Consider the following 23,064-nt stretch of genomic DNA (forward strand, 5'->3'; position numbering starts at 1 on the left):
GGCGCTCCCGGGGCGGGCGGCGCGGCCCGGCCGGGTTTGTCGATCAGCCGGGCTGGGCACGGGCGCGGGGCGTGCTGCCCACTCACGGTCTGCCAGGGACCCTGCTTGCGGTTCTGTGCACAGCGTTCAGCTGGTGAGCGGCTTAAAGATACTCTAAGTATGTTCTTTTATTTTGCTCGTGGGCAAAAGTAGTTTTTATTCTTACATCAGGATAGTTAAGTAATCAAGGCTGGTGTGTCACCTGAAAGGCAAACTTCTCTGCAGCAGCTTTGAGTGTTGTGGGAGGGTTTTGGGCAAATACTTCACAGCCAGCACTCCTACTGAAAGAAGTTGTGCCTCCCATCTTCGGGCATAAATGCCTGTTTGGAGAACCAGATTGGCTACAGACATTTAAAAGAGGGGTGCAGTTACATGAGAGGCAGTTATAATAGCTTACTGCTGCTAGCAGCGTGGAAAGTTCATGCTTCCTTCCCGATTTCCACATGCTACCTTTCACTGTTCTGGGATTCACCAGGTCCTTTTGTGAGCCTGTTCCATTTGCTAATAGTTAAAGAAGACCTAGAGTTGTTCTTTGCGGGTTTTGCTAACTGAACAGGCTGAGCACAGGATCTAGGGGGAGGAGAAGGGGAGACCTTGTGTAGTTTCTTTCACTTTGCCTTTCATCTGAGCGTACATTTGCCATCAACTTAATCTGTGGCGGCAGAAAAATTTGTGATCTCATAACAGAGCGGATTTTATTTGAATGGAAACAAACACCTGGGGCTCCTCACTGACCCCTGGTAGCCGTTTCAGCATGTTGTAGACAGCAGCTGAACAAGTTTCATTTAAACCTCCAGATCTTGTAGTCATTCGGGTTTTATTCCTAGAGAGGCATTTTTGTCACTTTTATTGAGCCTCCCACAAAGTTTTGACCAAATTTACCATGCCTGATAAAACTACCTAGGGAGCAATTACTGGTTTTCCTAAGTATTAGAAAATTTGATTAAAACTACCTACTTTGTAATGTTCATAACCTTTCATTTTCTAGCAGTTTTTATACAGGAATTTGCTTGCTCTCTTTTTCCTTTGAAGAAGTGCAAAAATGAAGGAATGGCACTTTTTTTTAAAGCATTCAATTTTGCATGCTTTAACCCTGTTTCAGAACTTGAGGTCTGTGACTTTTATAATGGTAGCTTTGCACCAGAAAAACTTCCAGATTGTTTTTGAATTTTCTTCTTGTATGATTGAGATGCTGTAATTAGATAAGACTGTAGTTCTGCTTACATGGCAATATAATCTCCAAAGCCATGCTCTTTATAAGTTTTGTTTGACCTTGAGGGTTGTTCTATTTTGTGAATTGCATGTTACCTGTGTTCATCGGGTTCCCTGTACACTGTAGTTGCTGCTAGTGTCTGAATTAAGTAAATTCCGCCACATCTTAGCGAGGGTGAAATGGGCTCATCCGTGCTTTGCTTCTCAGGAGAACGATTCTGATGTTTCCGATGGATAAAGTATGTAGACAAATAATCCTTTAGGATAGAGACACACAGTTTAGTTTGTTCTTCCAGGACTTCGTGTGAGACAGAACAGTAAATTGGACATTAAAGCTGTTTGTTGCTTTAGGAAGGTTATCTTACTTTTTTAGTTGTTGCTAGCAAAGGTCTCACTGTACCTTTGCTATGTTCTTAAATGGCATTTTTACCTGTGTTGTATACAGTGCCCTGGACTTGGATAATAACAGTAAGTAGAATTATGTTTAGTAAGGAAATCCACACTGTTATCAAATCTGTCTCCTACTCTGATGATAAGAAAATTCGTTAAGTGCTCTGAGGATGTCCCCCCTGTAGGTAGTGGAGTGCTACAGCAGACAGTCTTTATAGCTAAAATGCTTGTCCTGATGCCTGACGTCATCTTTGCTACAAATAGAGCAGATTCTGTTTTCCCATCTCTAGTGAACCTCTTCGTTTTCAGAAAGATCCTGTGCTGATTTGCAATTGTAGCCGTGTCCTCCATCTTAGTTATGTGTTCTCTGGCTTAAGCAAACAGATTCATTTTACTTCATTATGTGGGTCACGCTTGCTGTACCTCAGCGTACTTGTTGCTTTTGTCAGGACTAAGCTGCCATTCTCTTACAGTTTAAGCCATCTGACTGCTGCTGTTACGGCTGCCTGCCTCTCTTGCTCCCATCAGCGCTTGAAGTGACTCACAAAGGCTCTAAACCGGCAGAAAACATTTTTTTTTGAAGCGGGGTAGGTTTTCTGTTGATGTAGTGCTGCCAGCAACCACTGGTCAGATCAGTACTAAAGCCAGTGGGAGGCAGAGAGTGGGACTGTGACAGCCAGCAACTAGATTGACTGAAGCTACGGTGAAACCTCAGCCTAATTATGTCTGTGTTTTCCTGAAATCTTGTGCAGAATGGGACAATGCTGGTACCGAGTAGAGCAGATTTGTTGTTCTGCAGTCTTTTTTTAACAGCAGCATATTCTCTTTGTGCTTCTCTAATCCCATGCTTCTCTGAGGACTGATGCTTGAATTCCCTTTCATTTTTGTCATTAGACTCCTATCCTATATGTAGCAGTACGCACTGTCCAAGTCAGTATGCTGATGTCCAGTGAGGCAGTTCCTGTTGTCGCATTATGGTCTTGTGTTTTCTGCACTCGAGAATGTGCCACTTGTGTATTACCAGCTTTTCTAGCTGTGCCTGAAAGTGTTGTATGTGTCATGAACAAGGCAACACAGATTTCAGCTAATAATGAAAATCCCATTTTGGTTTGGCTGGACACTGGTAGCTTGGGTTTGAGAGCACTGTTTGCAAGTGCTTGAGCTACCCTGCAATTTCCTGCAGACTCAGTTAGTTTGCTGTAAGCCAAAACAGTACCAAAAACTGTAGAGAAATCATGATCTGTATGTAACATGTATCATTTTCCTTTTAAGTAGTTTGGTTATCAAAAGGAAGTCAGATTCTTTTTTTCTAAACAAATCTGTGCTGGCCAATTGTTACTTCTTAGAGTTTCAGGATCGGGACTACTCAAGTAACAAGACTGTGGGCTATGTACAGACTGCGATTAAATTTTGGCTAGGCCTTCCCCAGAAACAAGACAGCTGATCTTTCAGGGTGGGATTTCAAACTTCCTGCTCTCTTGTGGAGTTACTGCAGCCAAGGCATGTTTTCAAATCTTTGTGTTACAGAATTGCCTAGCAAGTTTAGAGTGCATTAGGAACCAGAAAAATGGCTGCACTCTTAAATGCTGTAATGCAGTTAGTTATCTGTGTTTGATGACTTGTTCTCATGTCTTTGTCTGCGTCTCAAAACTAGTGTGAGACTGCATACTGTGACTGAGTGGATGTAGTAACTGGCTGCTGCTGGAAGGGTTAATTGCTGATGATATCGTTTGTGCTTGTCTGGCACCTTGATGAGCAGCTAGTTCATCTAAAGGACTGAATCGAAAGGTGATTCAGTAGAACTGGCTCACTAAGAGGTCAAACAAGCTCCAGAACCAGATTGTCAGTATGGGAGAAGGGAACAGGATGAACCGTGGCAGGGGGGAACAGCTGCCTTAATAGCTCAGCTTTATTGTGAAACCTTTGCATGTTTGAGCAAAAACATCTAAGGTCCTTCTTTTGTTTGCCTGATTTCAGTCTCCTGTGATCTCATCTTTCTACAAAAGATTTCTGCAGTTATTTCTCATGGTTCAGTAATTTGGCTGGTTCTTCTTGGAAATTTGGATCAATTTTTTCATATTCTACTTACTTGAACACATTGAACTTGCATAAATATTTAACTAGTATTTTTCTTTTCTAGTCCACACTTCTGACTCTTTGCTAAAAATTAATTGCCATAAATACTTTTCCTAATTAATTATTTCATGAAGACTTGAGCAAAGAAGACATTGTTTTGCTGTTGTCATCTGCCTTTCCTGTTAAATAGTTGGCTGAAAGTATCACTTTTCTTCTCTTATAATCTGTGTTCTCTGTCCTCCTAGTTTGAAATCTAAATGTTGTTCTGTTCAACTTACCTGCAGTCAAGTGCTCTTGTTTTTTGGGTGGGTTTTTTGGGGGCTTTTTGTAAGAGTCTTTTCAAAACTTCCGTGCACCTAGAAAGTATCTTTTGATAACTTGCATTTCTCTTTAATCTTTGTTGATTCTCTTCCTTGCATTCTTTGGCTTCTGCTGAAGAGAATTTTCTTGTGTTAAATTGGTGATTTTCTTATGTCATCTGTAGTATGATGAACTGTTTAGGAGTGAAAAACACTCCCGAGTGAAGTTTTGGCATTGTAAAGCATTGGACAGGGCATTATATGACCACGTTAAGATCACACTTTTTGTGGCAGCCAGGGGGACTGATATCTGAGAAACTGGACCAATTATTAACTTAGGACTTACTGTTTCAAAGTGAAATGTTTTTCCCTTGATGCCCTTGAGAACAGAAAATGCCTGTTCCAAGAAGATAAGTGTATCTGTGTTTCTAATAAAAAAATGCTGTTAAAGCATTCATTCTTCTCTTGAAATCCCTTTTCAATATTTCAGTACAGTGCCAGTGTTGTTTCAAATAAGTGTGTGTTGATTTAGAAATTCATAGTATTTGGTTATTCCCAATTAATGTTCTGTAGCATTGAGCATCTGCCTTCACCTATGTTTAGAATGAAAGAGCTACTTGAGATGTTTAGTCCTAGTAAGTCTGCAAATGGTGGGCTATGCTGTCACTGCAGGCAAAAGATGGAAGGAAATTTCTTCCTTGTGTGGAAGGAAATTAAATCTCCTCATTAGCATCCTGAAATAGGCAAGCAATTTGTTGTCCATGTCTTATTTCATCAAGGGCCGTACCAGTTATCTTTCCATCTTACGTTATGGATGCTGAATATGTGCTTTAAATATCTACATTTTAAAATAAATGTATTTTAAGTGCCACAGGAGGTCTGAAATGGGGGACAACAGTGATAAAATGTGTTTGGAGTTTTATTGAGGCTCTTCAGACCTGCATAGCAATTTCACTCCCTTTTTCAGGACACTCTTAGCACTTGTTGCTATCTTCTCACCATTTCTTTAATTTTGTCTATTGAAACACCTATTTTTTCTTACTTACCAGATGCTTTTATATCTTTTTTGCCTTCATAAGAAAAACCTGAGGGTGTTTTCTTGTGCCAGACGTGGTAGCAGTTTTTTCTCCAAGTAATTGCTCATTAACTGTTTTTGCCCTTGCATTGTATGAAAAAAGTTTTCTGTTCACCCTTCACATAGTGCTCTGATCTTTCATCCTCTCTCCCAGTCTGCTCTGGAGAGCAGAAACAACCCACCTTTGTCCTTCTCTGCTTTAAGAAACAATTTATTCTCTCACATTCAGTGTTAAAAAAAAAAAAAAAAGAAATTGACCCCTTCTAAAAATCCAGGAACTGTAATCAGAGTGTATCAGTGTTAGTACAGGTTTTGAGGTTTTGTGCAGGTATCCTAGAATATGCTTTAACTGATTAAATAGTGCAAGCTGTAATTCTTGAGAGACTTGGCTTTTTGCTTTTGCAGTTAGTGCCCAAGATGAGTTAAACGGGGGTGGTGAATTTTTCCAATGTCTACCTTTGTGTTAGGAAATTGTAGTGAGACTGATACAAAGGTGCAAAGACATTTTTGCTGTGGTTCTGTTTAATGAGTTACTGCAGTGGGAGATTTCTCTTTTGGGACTTCAGGTACGACCTCGCAGAAGGCTGGAAGACCAGGTCTTAGTAGGAGCCTGTATCCTTGAGGATATAAAACAGGAAAGAGGTCTTCCATGGCATCTAGAATAGTGTGACACAGATAGATAAATAACAGCATAGTTGCAAGTGTTCATCATGCTTTTATTCAAGGCCCTCATAGCTCATATATTTTGTAGATTTTTAATTGGTTTTAAATTTTTTATTATTTCTGTTTCTTCTCTACAGACCTGGTGACAGCCTTTGTTCTTCTATCCTTGGTAGACTTCTACCTGTGGAAGTCACATGGTGGAGGAGGCTTAGCTAATTTTATCAGTGCTTCCTGAGCTGTGCTTTCTACTGTGAACCCCAAGGGGATCTGACACTTGTAGCAATTGCATCACTGAAAATCTTGATCGAGTTAGTCCCATGTTGTTATTCATATCTCATTGTGAAATGCTCTTCATGATTCAAAACCTCATCTATAGGTGTTCATTAGACAAAATTGGCTGTGGCTGTAGTACAAGACAGTAATATGGAAGACACCAGTAAAAATGGAAATACAATAGGTTTTTTCATTGTTCCCTTATGCTTGGCATTTATCAGCTTGATGTTAGCCTTTGAAAATAGAATATGAGGTTTTACCTTCCCTGTTGCTAGTGTTCTTTGAAAACAAAATAATTTTGTGTGCCTGAATCTTTGAGTTAGTATAGTGTTTGTTGATTGGTTTTGGTTTGTGCTTTGTTTGTTTGTTTTGTTTGATTAGTTGGGTTTTTTGAAAAGCTATTTCAAGATTTTAGTGATGCTGCAAAACAACTGAGAAGATTACACAGGACAGGGTTGCGTAGGGAAGACAACAGAAAGAAGGGCATTTGAAAGCTTTGAATTTCTTGTTGAGTTCTGCCATATCCTGTCCTTCCTGCCTAACTAACTGCTATTATTTTGGGTTGACCCATTTCCAGGAAAAGTGCCCAGGGTAGAAAACTGATTCTCCCCTGATTTAGGCTTCATACACATGAACAGGGAGTGGGAAGCAGTTTAGTTAGTTCCCTTAATGTTCACCTCGTATACCTTTACGTATGAGAGCAAGCCAAGGAGAGGTGACACTGAGGACGGTCATTCTCTTGGCTAGGCTACCTTGGCACCCGAGTTCTTCCTTGGGGACAGTATAAACTGAGCTTCTTGTGGGTTCCTAAATAAGACATGGCTTGTAACTGGGCATTAGTAGTGCTCCAGCCAGGTGAAAAATGAGCCCAGTAAAAGGCACAGCTCCTCCCTGGATTAGTACACCAGATGGGTTCATCTTGCAGCTGCATAATTGCTACCACATATTCCAGGGAAGCAGCAGGAATGTACAGTTAGAGGCAGGGCTGCTCCTTCTGTGTGTTTCCTCCTCCATCCCCATGCCCTAATTTCCAAGCAGATTAAGTACAACATGAAACTGCATGCTCTTGGTGTTGACACAGGCGCACCTTGTTATGGTCTTTGTTCCTCCATTTTTTTGTGCCTGAAATTGAGGTAATACCTCTGCAGAGTCTGGGTTTGTCCTTTGAATTTTAGTGCTATTGCATATGCGGAGTGCTAATACATAAAAATGTAACTGGGAGAATACATAGCTGACTAGTAATGCCTGCTGCTTTTTCTTCTGGTGCTGTTCTATTCTAAAAATCATTTGGTTTATTTTATGGAATCATAGACTAGCATCATAGTCTGTATTGAGTCAGAAGGGACCCATCAGGATCATCGAGTCTAACGCCTGTCCCCGTGCAAGAATTCCAACCCGGAGAGTCACACCATGTGCCTTACAGTATTGTCCAAAAGCTTCTTGAGCTCTGTCAGGTTTGGTTTTGTGACCACTTCCTTGTGGAGCCTGTTCCAGTTGCCAACCACCTTGTGGGTGAAAAACTCTTTTCTGATATTTATCCTGGTATCTTTTTTCTTTTAATCAGAACGGTCTACCAGCTCCATAATGAAAAGTATTTTACTGTTTTTTAAATTAGTTTTAAATCTGCTGAGTTAACTGGTGTTAGAAATCGACATTGATTATCAGGAATATTATGTCTTTTATTTCACATCCTGTTGCTATCGGCTGATTGTATAAGTCTTAATGTGGTTATACATGGAAAGGAGAATATAGAGGAATGGTCTGTCAAAAATGTTACTTGTGATGACACATGAAAAAGAACAACAACTAATCAAGAAGACCAGGAAGAAAAAAATGTCTTCAGTTCTTTTTAGATTCCAGACCGAATTTTTAACGCTAGTGGTTGTTCAGAATTCAGGTGCTGATAGGGAAAACCTTCATTTGAAATTAAGCGGTTTGTGAATTTGTAGCCACATTAAACTTTTAAACCTTGAGAAATTACTCCATTTTAAATTTGTGAAATCTGTTGGGAGAGTAGAAAAATCAAATTTTCCTCTCCTATTCTCCTTCCTCATATTTTGTAGTTTTCCAGCTTGTAGTTGGGAATAGAGATACTTGTAACTGGGAAAGTTAGCAAGCAGCATAAACTTTGCTTACTGCTGTGGTAGTCTGATAAGGGCAGTGTACTTTTTCTTTATTCCTCTTTGCTGCTTTCTCCTTGTTGGTTCATAGTATGCTTGGATATTTTTAAGGAAGAAGCAAACATTTTTCACTCATTAAATGTATTTTTGGCATAGTTAGTAGGAAAAAACTGTTTCAGTTTACTCACCGTAAACTAACGTTACTGGAAAATTAATTTTCTTCTTCTAAGAAGATATTTTTCCACATTGACACATGTGTAAAACACTTCCAGAAACCAAATTAAATACTGTGTTTTGATTGGTGATTTAATTAGCAGTCTTGAGCTTCCTTATTTATTCACAACCGTGTGGATAGAAATGTCTCTGTCTTCATCAGACAGAAAGTTTTCATTTCTTTAATGAAAGCGCTAAAGGCACAAGGGAGATGGAAGAGTTGAATGTGGAGTTTTTTCAGTTGAGTGTCATGAACGTGAAACACTGTCTAAATAGCAGTTGCTGTTAATACTGTTCTTAAAGCACAAAAATTAAACAGTATCTTTCAGTAAGGAAAGATGGGTGTTTGCTACAAGTCTGTACATTCATCTTGACTATGTTAATGGCTCTGTTATAGTCCAGTGAGTTAGAGACTCAACTAAAACTGGCATGTGATTGTCTGACCTACAAAGATTTTTCATGCCTGGCTATGCTTTAATTGCATCATTTATTTTCTTTTAATAAAGGTTTAATAAATAAAGTTAGTACTCCATTTAAAAGCTCCTGGCTACTTCTAGACTGTGCCTGCATCAGCCATAGGTCTCTGAAATGTTTCAAACAGACTTTACAATACAAAGGACTGACTGTTGTTTCGACAGTTGCTCAGGCTGTTTGGATTATGAATAATTCTTAAATTTCAGGAGCCACCAAAACTGTTGCTCTTGTGGTACTGCTCCTCAATTAGAGTTTGCATTCCAAACACAGAACCAATTGTACTGTAATGTACAGCTGTTTAAATGTAATGTCTTCAGAAGCGCAGAAAGCTCCCAAGTATCTTGAGCACTGGTGGCTGTGGTATAGTGTGGTGTATTTTAAGCCTGTTCAGGGGTCTCACGTGCACTGTGCTTTATATTTTTGATGAGTCAACAAAACTCTCTAATACAGTCCATTTCCTCCCCCTTGCCATTCTTTGAGTTTGGGGGTGTGTGGTTTTCTTCTTGCACTACTAAACTCCTGCACTAGTTTTCCTTGTTAGAGCTGGTGAAAAGTGGACCTCAGAATGGAGTAACTGCTGTCTGTTAATAGTTGTTAATGTCTTGGTCCCCCATCATGAGACTTCATCAGTCCTGGTAATGAAATTACAGATCTGACCAAGTGGCTTTGTTGCTAGGCTACCTGTCCTCTCAAAAACCAGTTGTTCTCAGCTTTGGCTGACCTTTTTGATACAGTGATTTCTGATTCAAGTATAGTTACTTAACTTCAGTATCCTCTCCACAGTTCCTAGTCTGTTGGATATCTGCTGGAAGCCTCAGTAGCAGAGGTGAATATACAAGTGTTTCATGTTACAGTGGCTTCTATAACAATCCATTCCTAACGGATGTTCTTAAATTGCATACACAAAGAGTGTAGGGTAGAAATGGCCTTTGGAGCCAAGATCTTTTCCCGTTAGGGATACATAACAATGTATGCCTCAAATCCTAACAGTGCGTTACAGACTTCAGTTTTTTTCTGACTTCTGTCAGTAGTTGGTCTAAAGTGTATTGGAAAAAAAACCCAAAAAACCCTCTTAAACTTCACCCTGTTTTCTCTCTCTTCTGAGGCTAAGCAAATTTGTCTTTCATAATGAGAGTCATGTTGCTCATATGTACAGCATGTAATGTACAGTATGTACAGCTGACTTGGAGTTGCATAAGGACTTGGCAGGTGTCCAGCGTGTTTCAGTTGCATTTTGCTGGTGGCTGCCAGGAAGTGGCAATGCAATGTCACAATGAATAAGTACATTTGGGGGTTTTTAATGAAAAAATGTTTTGCATATCTCAATTTGTAGTTGTTTTTGATGTAAGTATTATGTATGAATATGTATGTCTCAGATTCCTATTTCTTGTAAAACCTATAGATTCCAGAGTCTTCGTAGCCAAGCCATTTCTGAATATTCCGGTAGCTTGTTTTCTGAGTTGAAGTCTACTTTTAGAATGCTTGGTCTTGTATACTGCTGTGGATTGTGGTTCTTGAAGCTGCACATGGAGTAAAGCGTAAGAATGGAAAAGACCCTGTTTTTCTACATTCACCAAAGGAAAATACAGTTTTAACATGTATTGTTGCCAGCGGTAACTGTACACATGTAAAAATCGCCCTGTTGTATTACCTAGAACTTTGTGCTGTCTTGACTTGTTAGGTTTTGCTCCACTGTAAACCTTCTCTAACTGCTGATACAGTTTGTATTCACTGGTAGGACTCAGTATTCCTTGTGCATAATACATCCCGAAAGATGGGCTCAGAGGCCTATGTTAATGGCTTTTTGGTATGGACAAGAATGTGGATCTGGGAAAGGGGCTGAGCCTTTCAGTAATCTGCCAGGCTGGGGAGATTGCATTGACTTCTGCCAGGAAATCTATCTACATTTGTTTACCTCAGTGTTTCACAAGATTTGGTGTATGTTGCTTAAATACAACTTGATTTTACTGGCTTCATTTTATGTAAAAAGCTGAAGGTGTTTAGCTTTTATAAGTAAGGGGAGCGATGAATCCCTGGAGCTAATACCTGTTCTAAGGATTTCACTTGAGTTTGACATGATTTTCATTGGTTTTTTATGAACTTTTCTTTCTCCTAGCTTTCCAAGACCAACTTCTCCAACAACAATGATTTTCGGGCTCTGCTGCAATCCCTTTATGCCACATTCAAGGAATTTAAAATGCATGAGCAGATTGAAAATGAGTGTATCATTGGTTTGCTTCAGCAGCGTAGCCGGACAGTGTACAATGTGCACTCGGACAACAAACTGTCAGAGATGCTTAGCCTTTTTGAGAAAGGGTTAAAGAATGTAAAGGTAAGTAGACTATAAGAGAGATTTGTGACCTGAGGGAAACATGCTGTGATTACGTATTAGTTTGCCTTGACTCATCTTAATATTCTCTGTGAATAAACTAAGGAGGAAGAAGAAACATGTATGTTTTTTGGATACTTTCTAGTCTGAAACCCAAATGCTTTTGCCATTCACCGCAGTTACTAAATTTCTAGTAAAAATTCTTTTCAGAGATGTGTTTTCTGACAGATGCTCATCACTGTGTAATTGGAAGTGTTTTGGAGAGACAGGCATGGAAGTTTCAAATATAGAGGCTGTTTTGCTAACTGGTCAGACGTTTCTGGCTATAGAAATAATGCGATTTTACTTTGTTAGGAAACCTTGAGGGTTTTTTTTTTTTTTGTGGTGCACAGTTTTGTATTATTGTCAGAAATGGAGTTGGTTCCCAGACTTGCAAAACCAGCATTGTTTTATTCTGTGAGTCATGTACTCCTTCCAGTCATCTGTAGGTCAGCAGTCCTGTTAATGATCCAGTCGTCAAGGAACTCTAAATATTTTTTTCTCCAGCTGGCTTTTTTGACAGTGACTTAGATATAAGTTCTTCTCCAGTAGAAGTCTTCTTGAATTCTTCCATGTCTTTCTCTTGGGGTACCCAGCTCAACTCCCTCTTCCTGCCCCTAAGAACTAGAGTTTCCAGTAGTCATTTGACATCCCATGTTGCATTTCTAGTATGTGTGGTCCAGATTTTCAGTAAGGAAAATACCAAATGTGCAGTTGATTGACTCCATTTTACCATCTACACTTGGTTTTGACCTGGGAACGTTACAAATAATTTTTTCCCTACGCATAATAAACCTTAAATTTTATCTTGTGCCCATTAATGAAACAAGAAATGAAGGAAAGTGGAAGAGGGCAATTTAACACTTGGCTTTGTGTTACACCTTCTCTGATAGGATGCTAGTGTTATTCTGTTACTTCATTTTTTAAGTGTGCAAAACCAGATTTCTTTAGTTCTCTTTAGATATGTTAACTTTAGTTAATGTTTACCTATTTTTAGGGAGTGATTAGTTTAATTTAAACTGATGGCTTAAGCTTGTCTCGGTAGTAGTCAGGGTTTCTTGATGTTGTAGAAGTTTGAAAAGAAAAACAACATTTACAGCAAGAGTTAGGAGGAACTTCAATATGTTGCAATTACTGGGCAGATTTCAGAACCAGCTTCTTATTGCTAACTCAGAGAATAAGCTAACAAATTGTTACATGAGGTTGGTTTAACTTGAATGTTTAAATGTCAGTTACATCTTTATTATTTAAGAGTTCTTTCAATTTCCAAAGTAAAAATCTCTACAGCATGTCTGACTATAAATTTTGTTTCTAATTTGGAAGTTAGAATTTTAGAATAACTAAGGTAAAATGCATTCAGTTAAAAGATGAAGTAGAACTGTTGTATCCTAGAATACTTCATATACAAACCATACAAATACTTAAATTAGTCTGTTACTACTTTGTACTTTGTGTGAGATTGTAGATTGGCAGATTTCAGTCTTTGCTCCAAAGTAAAAATAGGATTAGATAAATGAATTCATATATGCTAAGAAAATAAGTTGGAATCAGGCAGGAAGGGAATACTTTTCTCTGCCTGTTAACAGGCCAGTACAGAATGTCAGCGTCATTAAGTAAACACGTTCTTACCATGAAATAGAGCAAACCTACTGCATGCATGGGAAGGGCATAATGGGCTTTCCTTTGAACCACTGCTTTATTGGACAGTTCAATCCTTGAAGGACTGGATGAGATCGGGTAACCATTTAGTCTTTGCTTTTTTCTCAGAATGAATATGAACAGCTAAACTATGCGAAACAGCTGAAGGAGAGATTGGAAGCCTTTACCAGGGATTTCCTTCCTCATATGAAAGAGGAAGAGGAGGTAGGTAAAAATTTTCTTCAGATGTGATGGTGATCTTCCTTGGGATTTGGAACGACTAAATAGGGACAAATGGCTTAGAGGTTCATTGGTTTTTAAATTACATGTTTTTATTGCTATGCTAATTTGCATTCAGGACTATTGTGTCCTTGTTCAGTTCTCTGACTGGAAAGTGATGTGTTGTGAAACTGAATATGTTGGAAGTTTATGATGAAATTCTGATTCTTGAAAAAATTGATAACAAAAGTCCACTGTGGCTGGGATTTGTTTGCATCAAGTGGTTAAAATGGATATGTAGCAAAACTTAAATGAGAAAAGAGAGGTCCTGTAAACCAGTGCTTCATGACTCCAACTGACACTCCCAAACATCTTCTGACCTATATTTGAAACACAGACTAGTACTGCCAGTCTGATGATTTATGGGTATCCGAAAACTGGGAAGCATCTTCTGAAGTCTGTCCAAGGGAAATCTTTTCTCATGTTTTTGTTCCTTGCTACTTTGCCTTCCGTGTGAGTACCTTGATAAGTTATATAGATTAAGCAACTTGAATCCCTTCCCTTTTCTGGTGGGGAAAGCAATTAAAACAGCTTGCCTGATGCCGGCAGTGATCTGTTAGAAAGTAGAGGGTAAGAATTCAAAACTTCCATGGTCCTGTCCTTAGGTTCACTTACTGTATGACACGTTTTACTTCGATAGAATTTGAAATGGGAAATTCTGTGTTGGCAGGTCGGTGTAGCATTATTGACTATTTCTGCCAGCACCGGTTCTTTTTTTTTTCCCCTTTTTCCTTTGTTAGGTTTTTCAGCCAATGTTGATGGAATACTTTACTTACGAAGAGCTGAAAGATATTAAGAAGAAAGTAATTGCACAGCACTGCTCACAGAAAGAGGCTGCAGAATTCAGAGGTCTCAGTAAGTGGAATCAAGCAGAAGAGCTTCAGAAGGTCTTTAAGTATTCTGTGGATGAGAAGGCAGATCAAGGTGAAGCATCTAATTAAAGTAACTTTCAAACGGCAGTTTTTATCTAAAAAGCCACACCAGTGGCATACCTAAAGTTATGTACAGGCAGAGCAGTTCTTTTAAAATGGGCATATCTGCAAACCAGTTTTGAAACTGGTTTCAGAAACTTTACAGTTTGATATGGGCATCTTGGCAGGTTGTAATGTAGATAGTACTTCACTGTTTACCTATTCTCAACCTTCTTCTGCTTCCTTCCCTCCCATGCTAATATTTGATACAGTAAACAGATGGAAATTGTAATTAACTTCTAATTTCACACTTCCATTGAAATGATACTTTCTATTTGCAGACTCTGCATTTCATTCTTGGTTTTCAGGACAGCCTTGTAATCTTTTCCTGTTGATGTTTTAATAGCACAGAATAGTTAGCCAAGTGACAATATTTCAAATTAAAAGCATTCACCTTCCCAGCTCCATTCTCCAACTTTCCTCGGCCTCTCAGGAATGAGAAAGGAACTGTGAGTGTGGAGTAATGGAAGGGAATGAATCTGTGCAGCATGTGAATAGGTGAGATGAAATGTGTGTTCTGAAAGTGGATATTTATTTTGCATTTATCTCTAACTACCTTTTCTGGTGAAACTTAGAATAAATGGATAACTAATAAAGTACACTTCAGGCATGTTTTATGACTGCTGAGTCAGCCTAAGCTGTCAGTATTTACAGTTTTCACTATTTAAAAAAAAAAAAAAATTGATGCCCCAAGGAAGAGGAGTTATTGTACCAAAAGTGTAATGCTGGGGTGTGAGTCTGATACGTAGAGCGAGCTCTCATGACCTGAGTTTGTGATGTTGATAAGATGTGCTGCTCCTTTTAGAAAAACTTGACAAATTGCTCTGTAATCAGATTTTTGGATGAAACTTGACTTCTCTGAACTACTCAGCTGGTCATTTTCTGCCCTCCAGGTGAAGCCTTCAGAAAAGATCATGGTCCATTCTGTGAAATAGTACTGAGTCTTAACAGATGTATGTGACAGACGTAGCTTTGTGGCATTACTTACTTGCTCTTAAATCCAGCTGGAATAGCAGTTTTGGAGCAGTAGTAATTCTGCAATCATTGTGTTTTAGACTTCGGGAGAGGAGAATATGTTGTGTCTTGCATTCATTTTTTAGAAAGGAAAGAAAATAACATAGCTTGCAGTCCTGTGCAGGCTTAACTGCATTTTCATGCAAAATTCTCTGTAACTTATGCAGCAACATGCTAGTTGTACAAATAAATACATTGATTCATCAAGTAAAACTGTAATTATATTTTTTGAAGTAGCAATAGCGTATCACATGGTTAAGTTTACATTATGCTCACTTTTGGAGCTTCTTACACAAAAAAAAATCTGATGCTTCTCTCTCTGTGAAAGTTTTAGGTACTTTAGAAATAAAACCCCACTGTTAGTAAAACCTGCTATTTCGAAGGACTCCTGAAAACTACTTCAGAAGTATTTTTTTTCAAGGAAATTGTTCTGAAACAAAACATTAAAAATCTCTTAAAACAGCAAAAGGCCTCACTAACCAAAGCTCTGAATTTCTTATTTTATATAGTTGGCAGCTCTCTTTGCAGTATGGCATTTAGGGAGAGCTATTGGAATAGTTCCTACTGCTGTCTGTTGAAGTATTAATTACAGTGGTCAAATTTTAGTCTCTAATCTAGTACTTAGTATTACTTTACAACCTGAATGGCTCATCACCATTCAGAAGTTAAAATTATCAATGCTAGTAGCTAAAGCTAGAAATAAAATTCAAGACAGCTGCAAGGAGTTGAGCATGAACTTTTCCATGTCCCAGTCAAGAGGCTGAGCGCTTCCAGCGAGAGTGGTCCCAGCTGGTAGGTTCCACGTGCTAGTACTATTTCCTGGGAATATGGCAAACCAGGTACAGATACCATCTGCAACAGAAGGCATTTTTCTTAAAGCATTTCATTTATAGCAGGTAATGCTTTCATCTTTCTGTAGTTGAGTAGCATTAATTTACTTTTTTTTTTGAATGAATGAGCCAGATGAGAAAGTGGGAAACAGAAAACTGAGCTGGTTTGTTGTTGTTGTTATTCAAGGTGTTGTTACAGTGAAAGCCTTTTAAAGCCGAACTATTACCTATCTTTAACAGCCGTTAAAATTTTTTCAGACACGTTCTTTTCATTGTTCTCATCAAAATGGGAGTTCCACTACTGTTATTAAAGCTGTGAGGCTGTGCTTCACTTAACACACACTTTCTGTATTTCAGAAACCGAAATAACAGGGCACACCACAAATATTACTAATCTCCCTCCTGAAGTAATGGTGACCATTTTCAGTTACCTTAACCCCCAAGAGTTATGTCAGTGTAGTCAAGTAAGCACTGAATGGTCACAGTTGGCTAAAACTGGATCTCTGTGGAAACATCTTTACCCTGTTCGCTGGGCCAGAGGTAAGTTCCATTTAGCTCCTTTGAAAGCACATCAATTATCAGAATTTTTGAGCCTCTAAAAAAGAGTGTTTTAGTATAGGTTGTCATATACAGTGAGCCTGACAGCTGAGCATGTGAGGTGTACCCTTCTGACAAGGATAGTGTCCTGAAACTTGATTAAATGTTAAAAATCCCTAAAACATACTTCCATCTTGTAGAAGTTAGAAACTAGAAGTTGTCTTGGTTGAAACTCATGAGTAGATTTTGTATCCAAACAGTTACCTAGTTTTACTGAGGTAAAAACCCCCATTTTTTGCTTGTATGAATGCTAATACTATGTTCACTTATACAATATCTGAATTATTTAAGAATCTAAGAAGTTTTGAATTATAAATGCTGCTGTTACACCTATAGTAAAATAATTTTCTTAGGTTACTAGGTAGAAATAAAATGCATAACTGCAGGAAGGAAGTTTAAAATTAGTGGAGTTCTAATGTTCTCTCACAATCTAGTCTTTTTATATTCAAGCTTCAAAGAAAATGGAATGAATCTTTAGTTTTAGTATTGATTCTTTAGGTATATTACTTCAATAACTTCTTCTGCAGTAAGTGTTTTTTTATAACTTTTTTCCCCTCAAACTCTTCTGTTAATTAGAATTTCCTATTGAGAAGTGTGACTTTTGCAAAAGTACCTGTTCAAAAGACAAAATACTCTCTATTCCAATGAGGCCAGTTGCAAGTCATCAGAGTGTATTTGTTTGTAGCTTTATGTCCATATTTATGTGAGTATTAAAGAATCACTGGAGTATGGCACTGCAGGCTTCACAATGCTGCCACGTCAGTGTAGTTCAGTAAAAGGAGAAACTGTGCTGTTTAATAAGTTTTTGTATGCCTTTAAGATTTTAAGAGAGAAAGCTGTGTTTATATAACTTAGCTTTAGAGATACATAAAAACTAAAAACATCTTTCTGGCCAAACCTTAATGGCTTCTAAAATTTGTACAAGGTAGAGAGGAATCAAATAACTTTCTGGTCTGAATTACTTCTTTTTGTTTGGGTAAATCTTCCTGAAAACAGTAGTTTGGTTCCAGAGCTTCCAAAGACTGAGTAGAGAGGCTTCAAAATTCAAATTCTTAAATTTTCATTTGAAACATCATTGTCTTGATAATTCAGTGCTGCACCCACACCAAAAAAAGATAATTGGCAACTGCTTAAAATAAGTGCTTCAAACCTGGTTTGGCACAACAGGAATCTGGTCTCATGACATACTGTTTGTACTACTACAGTTGTTTGTGCAGAAGTGCTCTAAAGTGGATGGAAGCTTCTCAGGTGGGATTAACTGCCACAGGGAGGGGAAAAGAACTGTAGTTTTATGTAGGCTTAGTTAAATTTTTAACTTTTTTTCCCCTCCTAGTACCCAGAAGGCTTCTGAGGCTTCTTATGTAATATGAAGATATTAAAGACAATGAGAAATGTTACCAAACACTTTTATGCCACAGTTGACAATGTTAGGATTTCATTGTCATTGTGTTATTCATATAAGAAACCTTGTTCTTTTAGATACTACTCAACAGAAGTTGTTCTTGCTTTAGGAGGAGTAGGGTTCCCCCCTGTGAGGTAGTAGAATAAGGTGGTTTGTTTTTCAGCATGTCTACATCGAGGGAGGCAGCAGAGCTGCTTATCCTGAGCCCAGCACTGCAATATACCCAAACTAGAAGTAAATTAGTGACTGTGCAGTAACCTTCAGGGGGAGGGTGTGCTCTACCAGCTAAAACAGCAGAGCTGTTGCTGATCTTCTCGTTCATCCAGATGTTCTGAAAAATGGTTGTGTATTGATTTGAGTCATATGTATGTTGTCAAGTACTGTGTAGTACTTAAGTAGGGTACCTACGGAATTCGGTTTTTGCGATCTCGGAGTTGTCATGTGCGGGGACTAAAACCAGGCTGGTTAACTGTTTATTTGTGATATTCCAGAGGAAAAGAGAGATGTCTGCAACCAAGTATTAACACTAAAAGCTGGTGATTAATTTATTTACCAGAAAGAACTTGAGCACCTAGACAGTCCAAGTATTCCATGATTTTAACTTATTTTTGTGATTATATTGGTCTCTACTAAGTTAATAAGGACAGCAGGTGTATCTCAGAGAGGCATAATAGGCTATGAGTTCTGGGATGGTACTGAAACCGTTGCAAGAATCTTTTGAAGCTTAAGGATAAAACTCAGACAAAGAATTGTGTTAAGGTTTAGTCCAGCCTTAGTTGAGATGAATTCAGAATTCATTTATGTCTCTTAAATTAGGTCACAGTATACTGAAAAGTTATCAGTGCTGGTTTCTGCTGCGCTGAAAAATTTTTATTAACTTTTTTTCCTTCTTTTTTTTGGGGGGGTGGTGGTGAGTAGGTGATTGGTATAGTGGTCCTGCAGCAGATACTGAGACTGAACCTGATGAGGAATGGGTGAAAAATAGAAAAGATGAAAGTCGTGCTTTCCAGGAATGGGATGAAGATGCTGACATAGATGAATCTGGTAGGTAAAATTGATTTTGGTGTATTGGTTATTTTTTTCCTGAAGATGCCATAGCTATAAGGAACAAGTTGAGTGGAAAAAAAGGGGGATGGGGGTTGGCAGGAGAGAAGCAGGCATCTGATTTTAATGACTGGAATTAATTTGTCTAGGAAAGAGCAAACATGAGGGCAGGTAGAGGAGTTACAGGGATGTGTCTGGAGGTAAAGGCTAGGCTTCATCTCTTCAGAAAGTTTGAATCATCTTGCATCCACTCCTAGGCTTGACATAAAATTTGTCTTAAGCTGTTAAATCACAGATACATACATTTATATATACGTATATATATATGAAATGCCCTGTGAGGTAGTATTTTGATACCTAAAACAAGTTGGTGGAAACAGCTGCCCGGGGCAGCCCTGCGCACTACATAATATGTAGTAAATATTTTTCCAAGTCCTTTAATGATTTTAAGTGTTTCTCTCTGGCTTTATTTGCAGAAGAAGCAGCTGAAGATTCACTTGCCATTAATATAGCACAAATGGAAAAACGTTTACTTCATGGCCTAATTCATCATGTCCTCCCGGTTGTAGGCTCCTCAGTGAAGACACTGGTATTGGCCTACAGTTCTGCAGTGTCCAGCAAAATGGTGTGTAATTTGAAACTTGCATTTAATAATTGTGGCTATGCAATCTTTAATTAATAACTGACGTGCTTGGGTAGTGTAAGTGGGTTGCAATCTAAAAGAGTATTAATTTGCAGGTTGTCTCTAGACACTGTGTGCAACCTTACTGACTTGTAACTTTACTGATTCTTTTCCTTTCTTTTTTCAGGTTAGACAGATCTTGGAGCTTTGCCCCAACTTGGAATATTTGGATCTCACTCAAACTGATGTTTCAGACTCTGTATTTGAAAGGTTAGATAATTGTTGTTTCCTTTAAATCCAGCTTTTTAAGTGGGGGGGGAAACATTCAAACATTTCTTAGTCCATTGCCAATAACGAAAGAAAGAGAACTCAGGTTGAGAACTCCCATGTGACTTATGACTAAGAACTAAACCAGAGTAACAAGTCATTGAAATACCAAGTGAAACAGGTAACTTTGTAGTGGCCTTTTAAAATTCTCTGTCTTCACTATTGGATGCTTTTTACCTATCAGTGTGTAGCTATCCATAACAATAGTTGTGTTTTGCTGTGGTATTAACAACTTGTCCATAGATTTTTATGGAGTTGCTCAGTTAAGGAAGTTCCTTGGTCTGCTACAGCTGGTAGGGTGTGGAATACTGCTATTTCAGACACTCAAATCAAGCAGTAGGCAAAGCTCTAAGGCTTAGGTATATTGACTATGGATTCCTGAGTTTTACTGAGGCCTGCAGGAATGTCCTTGATGTCAGTGGGATGGTGTGTGGATGCAGAGCCTGCACCAATGGGTCCTACTGTGGTATTGAAACTCAGCAGGTGTTTCAGTGTTCTGCATTTACATCATGTGGTGCTCTCAGGGAGTGTGAACACCACAGAAAATCTTGCCAGCATGGATGCTGGTAGCAACACTCTCCAGCTTGTACAAGAAGTTTATTTGAAATAAAAGCTTTATAGAATTTCCAGGGCTCAGAAATGAATCTTTGTGAGATTTTGTCAGTATCTAGTAAAATTTACCTTATTTACCACTCCTCATATATCTGTATTTACAACACTCCAATTTGTAACTCAGAAAATGAGTTTGTCTTGCTCTAAATATAGATAATTACTTACAGAAAGTAAATGATGGTAACATTAACTATGGATAGGTAAAGATCAGTTAAATCCCTTATATACTTTTATAGGTAATAATGTAAAAATATTACTGTAGATAAAATTTCTATTTCACTTGAAAAAGATAAGACTGAGGGAGTAACCTCTTGTTAAAATGAAAAAGTTTGTTTTCTAATTAATGATGGAATAATTAATATTGTATGCAGGAGCTGTTTCAGGACTCCATCTAGAATTCCTGAGAGAAATAGGAAAGGACAGGAGGACATATGATCTAAGTACACTGGCATTTCAGTATGTGTAAACTGCTAAGCTTGAGAAACTCAAAATACTAGAAATTAACAACTCTTGCAATACTTCGAACTGAATATTGAATCTCAGATACATTTTTTGGGGGGGTGGGTGTGGGTGAAATTTGCTAGTTCAGTATTTTTAGCCTTTTGAGAAGTTAACTGTTTAGTAGCTCAGATGTCTCTTGGTAGCTTCTGTTGAGTGTAATGCGGTTGCTTTTTGAAAATGTTATATATTTGGTGCTTGCAATCTGATCTATTATTAAAACATTTGTTCAGTTTATAGCAAAGTCGGATTTCTTTTAAGTCTCAGTATATGGAGAAATACAAATTGTTACTGATTCATGAATGATTTCACATTTCTCTAGACATGATTTTTCTAGGCATATATAGAGCACTTGGAGTATCAAATCTAATCTGTCTGGGGTAGCTTCTTTGAATATTATGTGAATTAATACTTGTGAATTTACTTGTGAAATGTTCTTTCATATATTTAGCCTTAACAGCTATTTCTGAGCAAAAACTTAAAAAACTGAACCACCAACAAACCAAACCACTTCTTTTTTTCCCCTGATTTCAGTTGGTGTTCGGTTGGGTATTGTCAAAATCTACGCCACCTTGATCTGTCTGGATGTGAAAAAATTACAGATGTGGCTATAGAGAGGATTTCCAGAGCACTGGGTATCATATCAACCCATCATAACAGAGGTGTTCTGAAAAGCTGCAGAAACAGGAACGCTAAGACTTTGTGGAAAAACAGAGAGATTACTCTGCAGTCCAACCAGAAATATAATTGTTTGCATGAAGTCAGCAATGAAAACCTCATTCAAGGAGGAGATGGTGAGCAGCACTGGACTAAACCTGATGGCTCAGAAAACTTCAATTCTGCTTATGTGTGGATGCTAGATGCAGATGATTTAGCTGACATTGAAGATGCTGCAGAGTGGAGACACAGAAATGTTGAAGGATTTTGTCTTATGGAACCAACATCCCATATTAATTGTTCTGCATCGTGCTACAGTAGAGACATTTATGGATTAAGGACTAGAGGGTGGCAGCAGCACTGTGCTTCTACTGACTTGATTTACTGTGGTCACTCGTTTTGTTGTGCTGGGACAGGACTAAGAACTATTCGAGCACTTCCAGAGTCCTCTGCACTGTGTAAAAAACCAATAAGGACTAAGCAGTCAGAGAAAAAAGATTCTGTGTACTCTGGGAGTGAAAAAACAGATGAAGAGACTGCACGAGTTCTTCAGTTTCTCAGTCTGTCAGGCTGTTACCAGATAACAGACCGTGCTCTCAGGTGAGGAGACATTTTCAAGCTATTTTGCTGCAGGATGTTTTTTCTGGTTTTATTTGTTGGGCCATTCTGGAATGACTCTGCCTCATTTCAGTAGAAACATTTTTATTGAAGAAACTTTGGTAAGTTTTAAGTGGTCTTTGCTTCTTAGTTACAGTACTAGACTTGAGAACTTCTTCTAGCTTTTCTTTCAGAGATAACAGTAAAATCTTTTATATCTATCTTCTGAAGTATTATTGTGAATTTGTTGTTCCAGACAGTATTAATGCTTTTAGATTTGAGCTTTAGTGATTTCTTGTTAAGAAATTGTGTTGATTCACCAGTTTTTTCATAATGCCTGCCAATATGCTTGAAACTTTGTAAAACTGGAGTAGCATCTTGATTAACCTGTCTGGATAATGACATAATTTATGGACAGGCTGCCTCAATGGGCTGAGGCCAATTGTCTGTTCAATGAGATGAAGTGCCAGGTCCTGCCCTTGGGTGACAACAACCCCAGTGCTACAGGCTGGGGACAGAGTGGTTGGAAAGCTGCCTGGTGAAAAAGGACTTGGGGGTGTTGTTTGACAGTGACTGAACATGAGCCAGTGTGTGCCCAGGTGGTACCTGGCCTGTATCAGCAGTAGTGTGCCCAGCAGCACCAGGGCAGTTCTTGGGCCACGCCTCAAATCCTGTGTTCAGTTTTGGGCCCCTCACTGCAAGAAAGACATTGAGGCAGTGGACTCTACCCAGAGAAGGGCAGTAGAGCTGGGGAAGGGTCTGGAACACAGGTCT

At 38.5% G+C, this 23,064-nt stretch overlaps 1 protein-coding gene across 2 annotated transcripts in view; it reads left to right on the top strand.

Annotated features, from left to right (window-relative positions):
- FBXL5 (F-box and leucine rich repeat protein 5) overlaps window positions 1–23,064 on the top strand; it is a 35,121-nt gene that overhangs the window by 688 nt on the left and 11,369 nt on the right. The window contains exons 2-9 of one of the 2 annotated variants that reach the window (XM_042053166.1): window positions 10,951–11,166; window positions 12,970–13,065; window positions 13,860–14,043; window positions 16,292–16,474; window positions 18,852–18,977; window positions 19,454–19,602; window positions 19,787–19,869; window positions 21,571–22,293. In XM_042053166.1, the coding sequence (XP_041909100.1) occupies window positions 10,951–11,166; window positions 12,970–13,065; window positions 13,860–14,043; window positions 16,292–16,474; window positions 18,852–18,977; window positions 19,454–19,602; window positions 19,787–19,869; window positions 21,571–22,293 (1,760 nt within the window). The remainder of the gene's footprint in view (window positions 1–10,950; window positions 11,167–12,969; window positions 13,066–13,859; window positions 14,044–16,291; window positions 16,475–18,851; window positions 18,978–19,453; window positions 19,603–19,786; window positions 19,870–21,570; window positions 22,294–23,064) is intronic. The other variant, XM_042053167.1, reaches the window with a different exon arrangement.

Source organism: Corvus kubaryi, unplaced genomic scaffold (assembly GCF_017639235.1).
Source record: "Corvus kubaryi isolate FWS band 111438036 unplaced genomic scaffold, C.kubaryi_AGA036_p1.0 split1-131, whole genome shotgun sequence".
Lineage (NCBI taxonomy): Eukaryota > Metazoa > Chordata > Aves > Passeriformes > Corvidae > Corvus > Corvus kubaryi.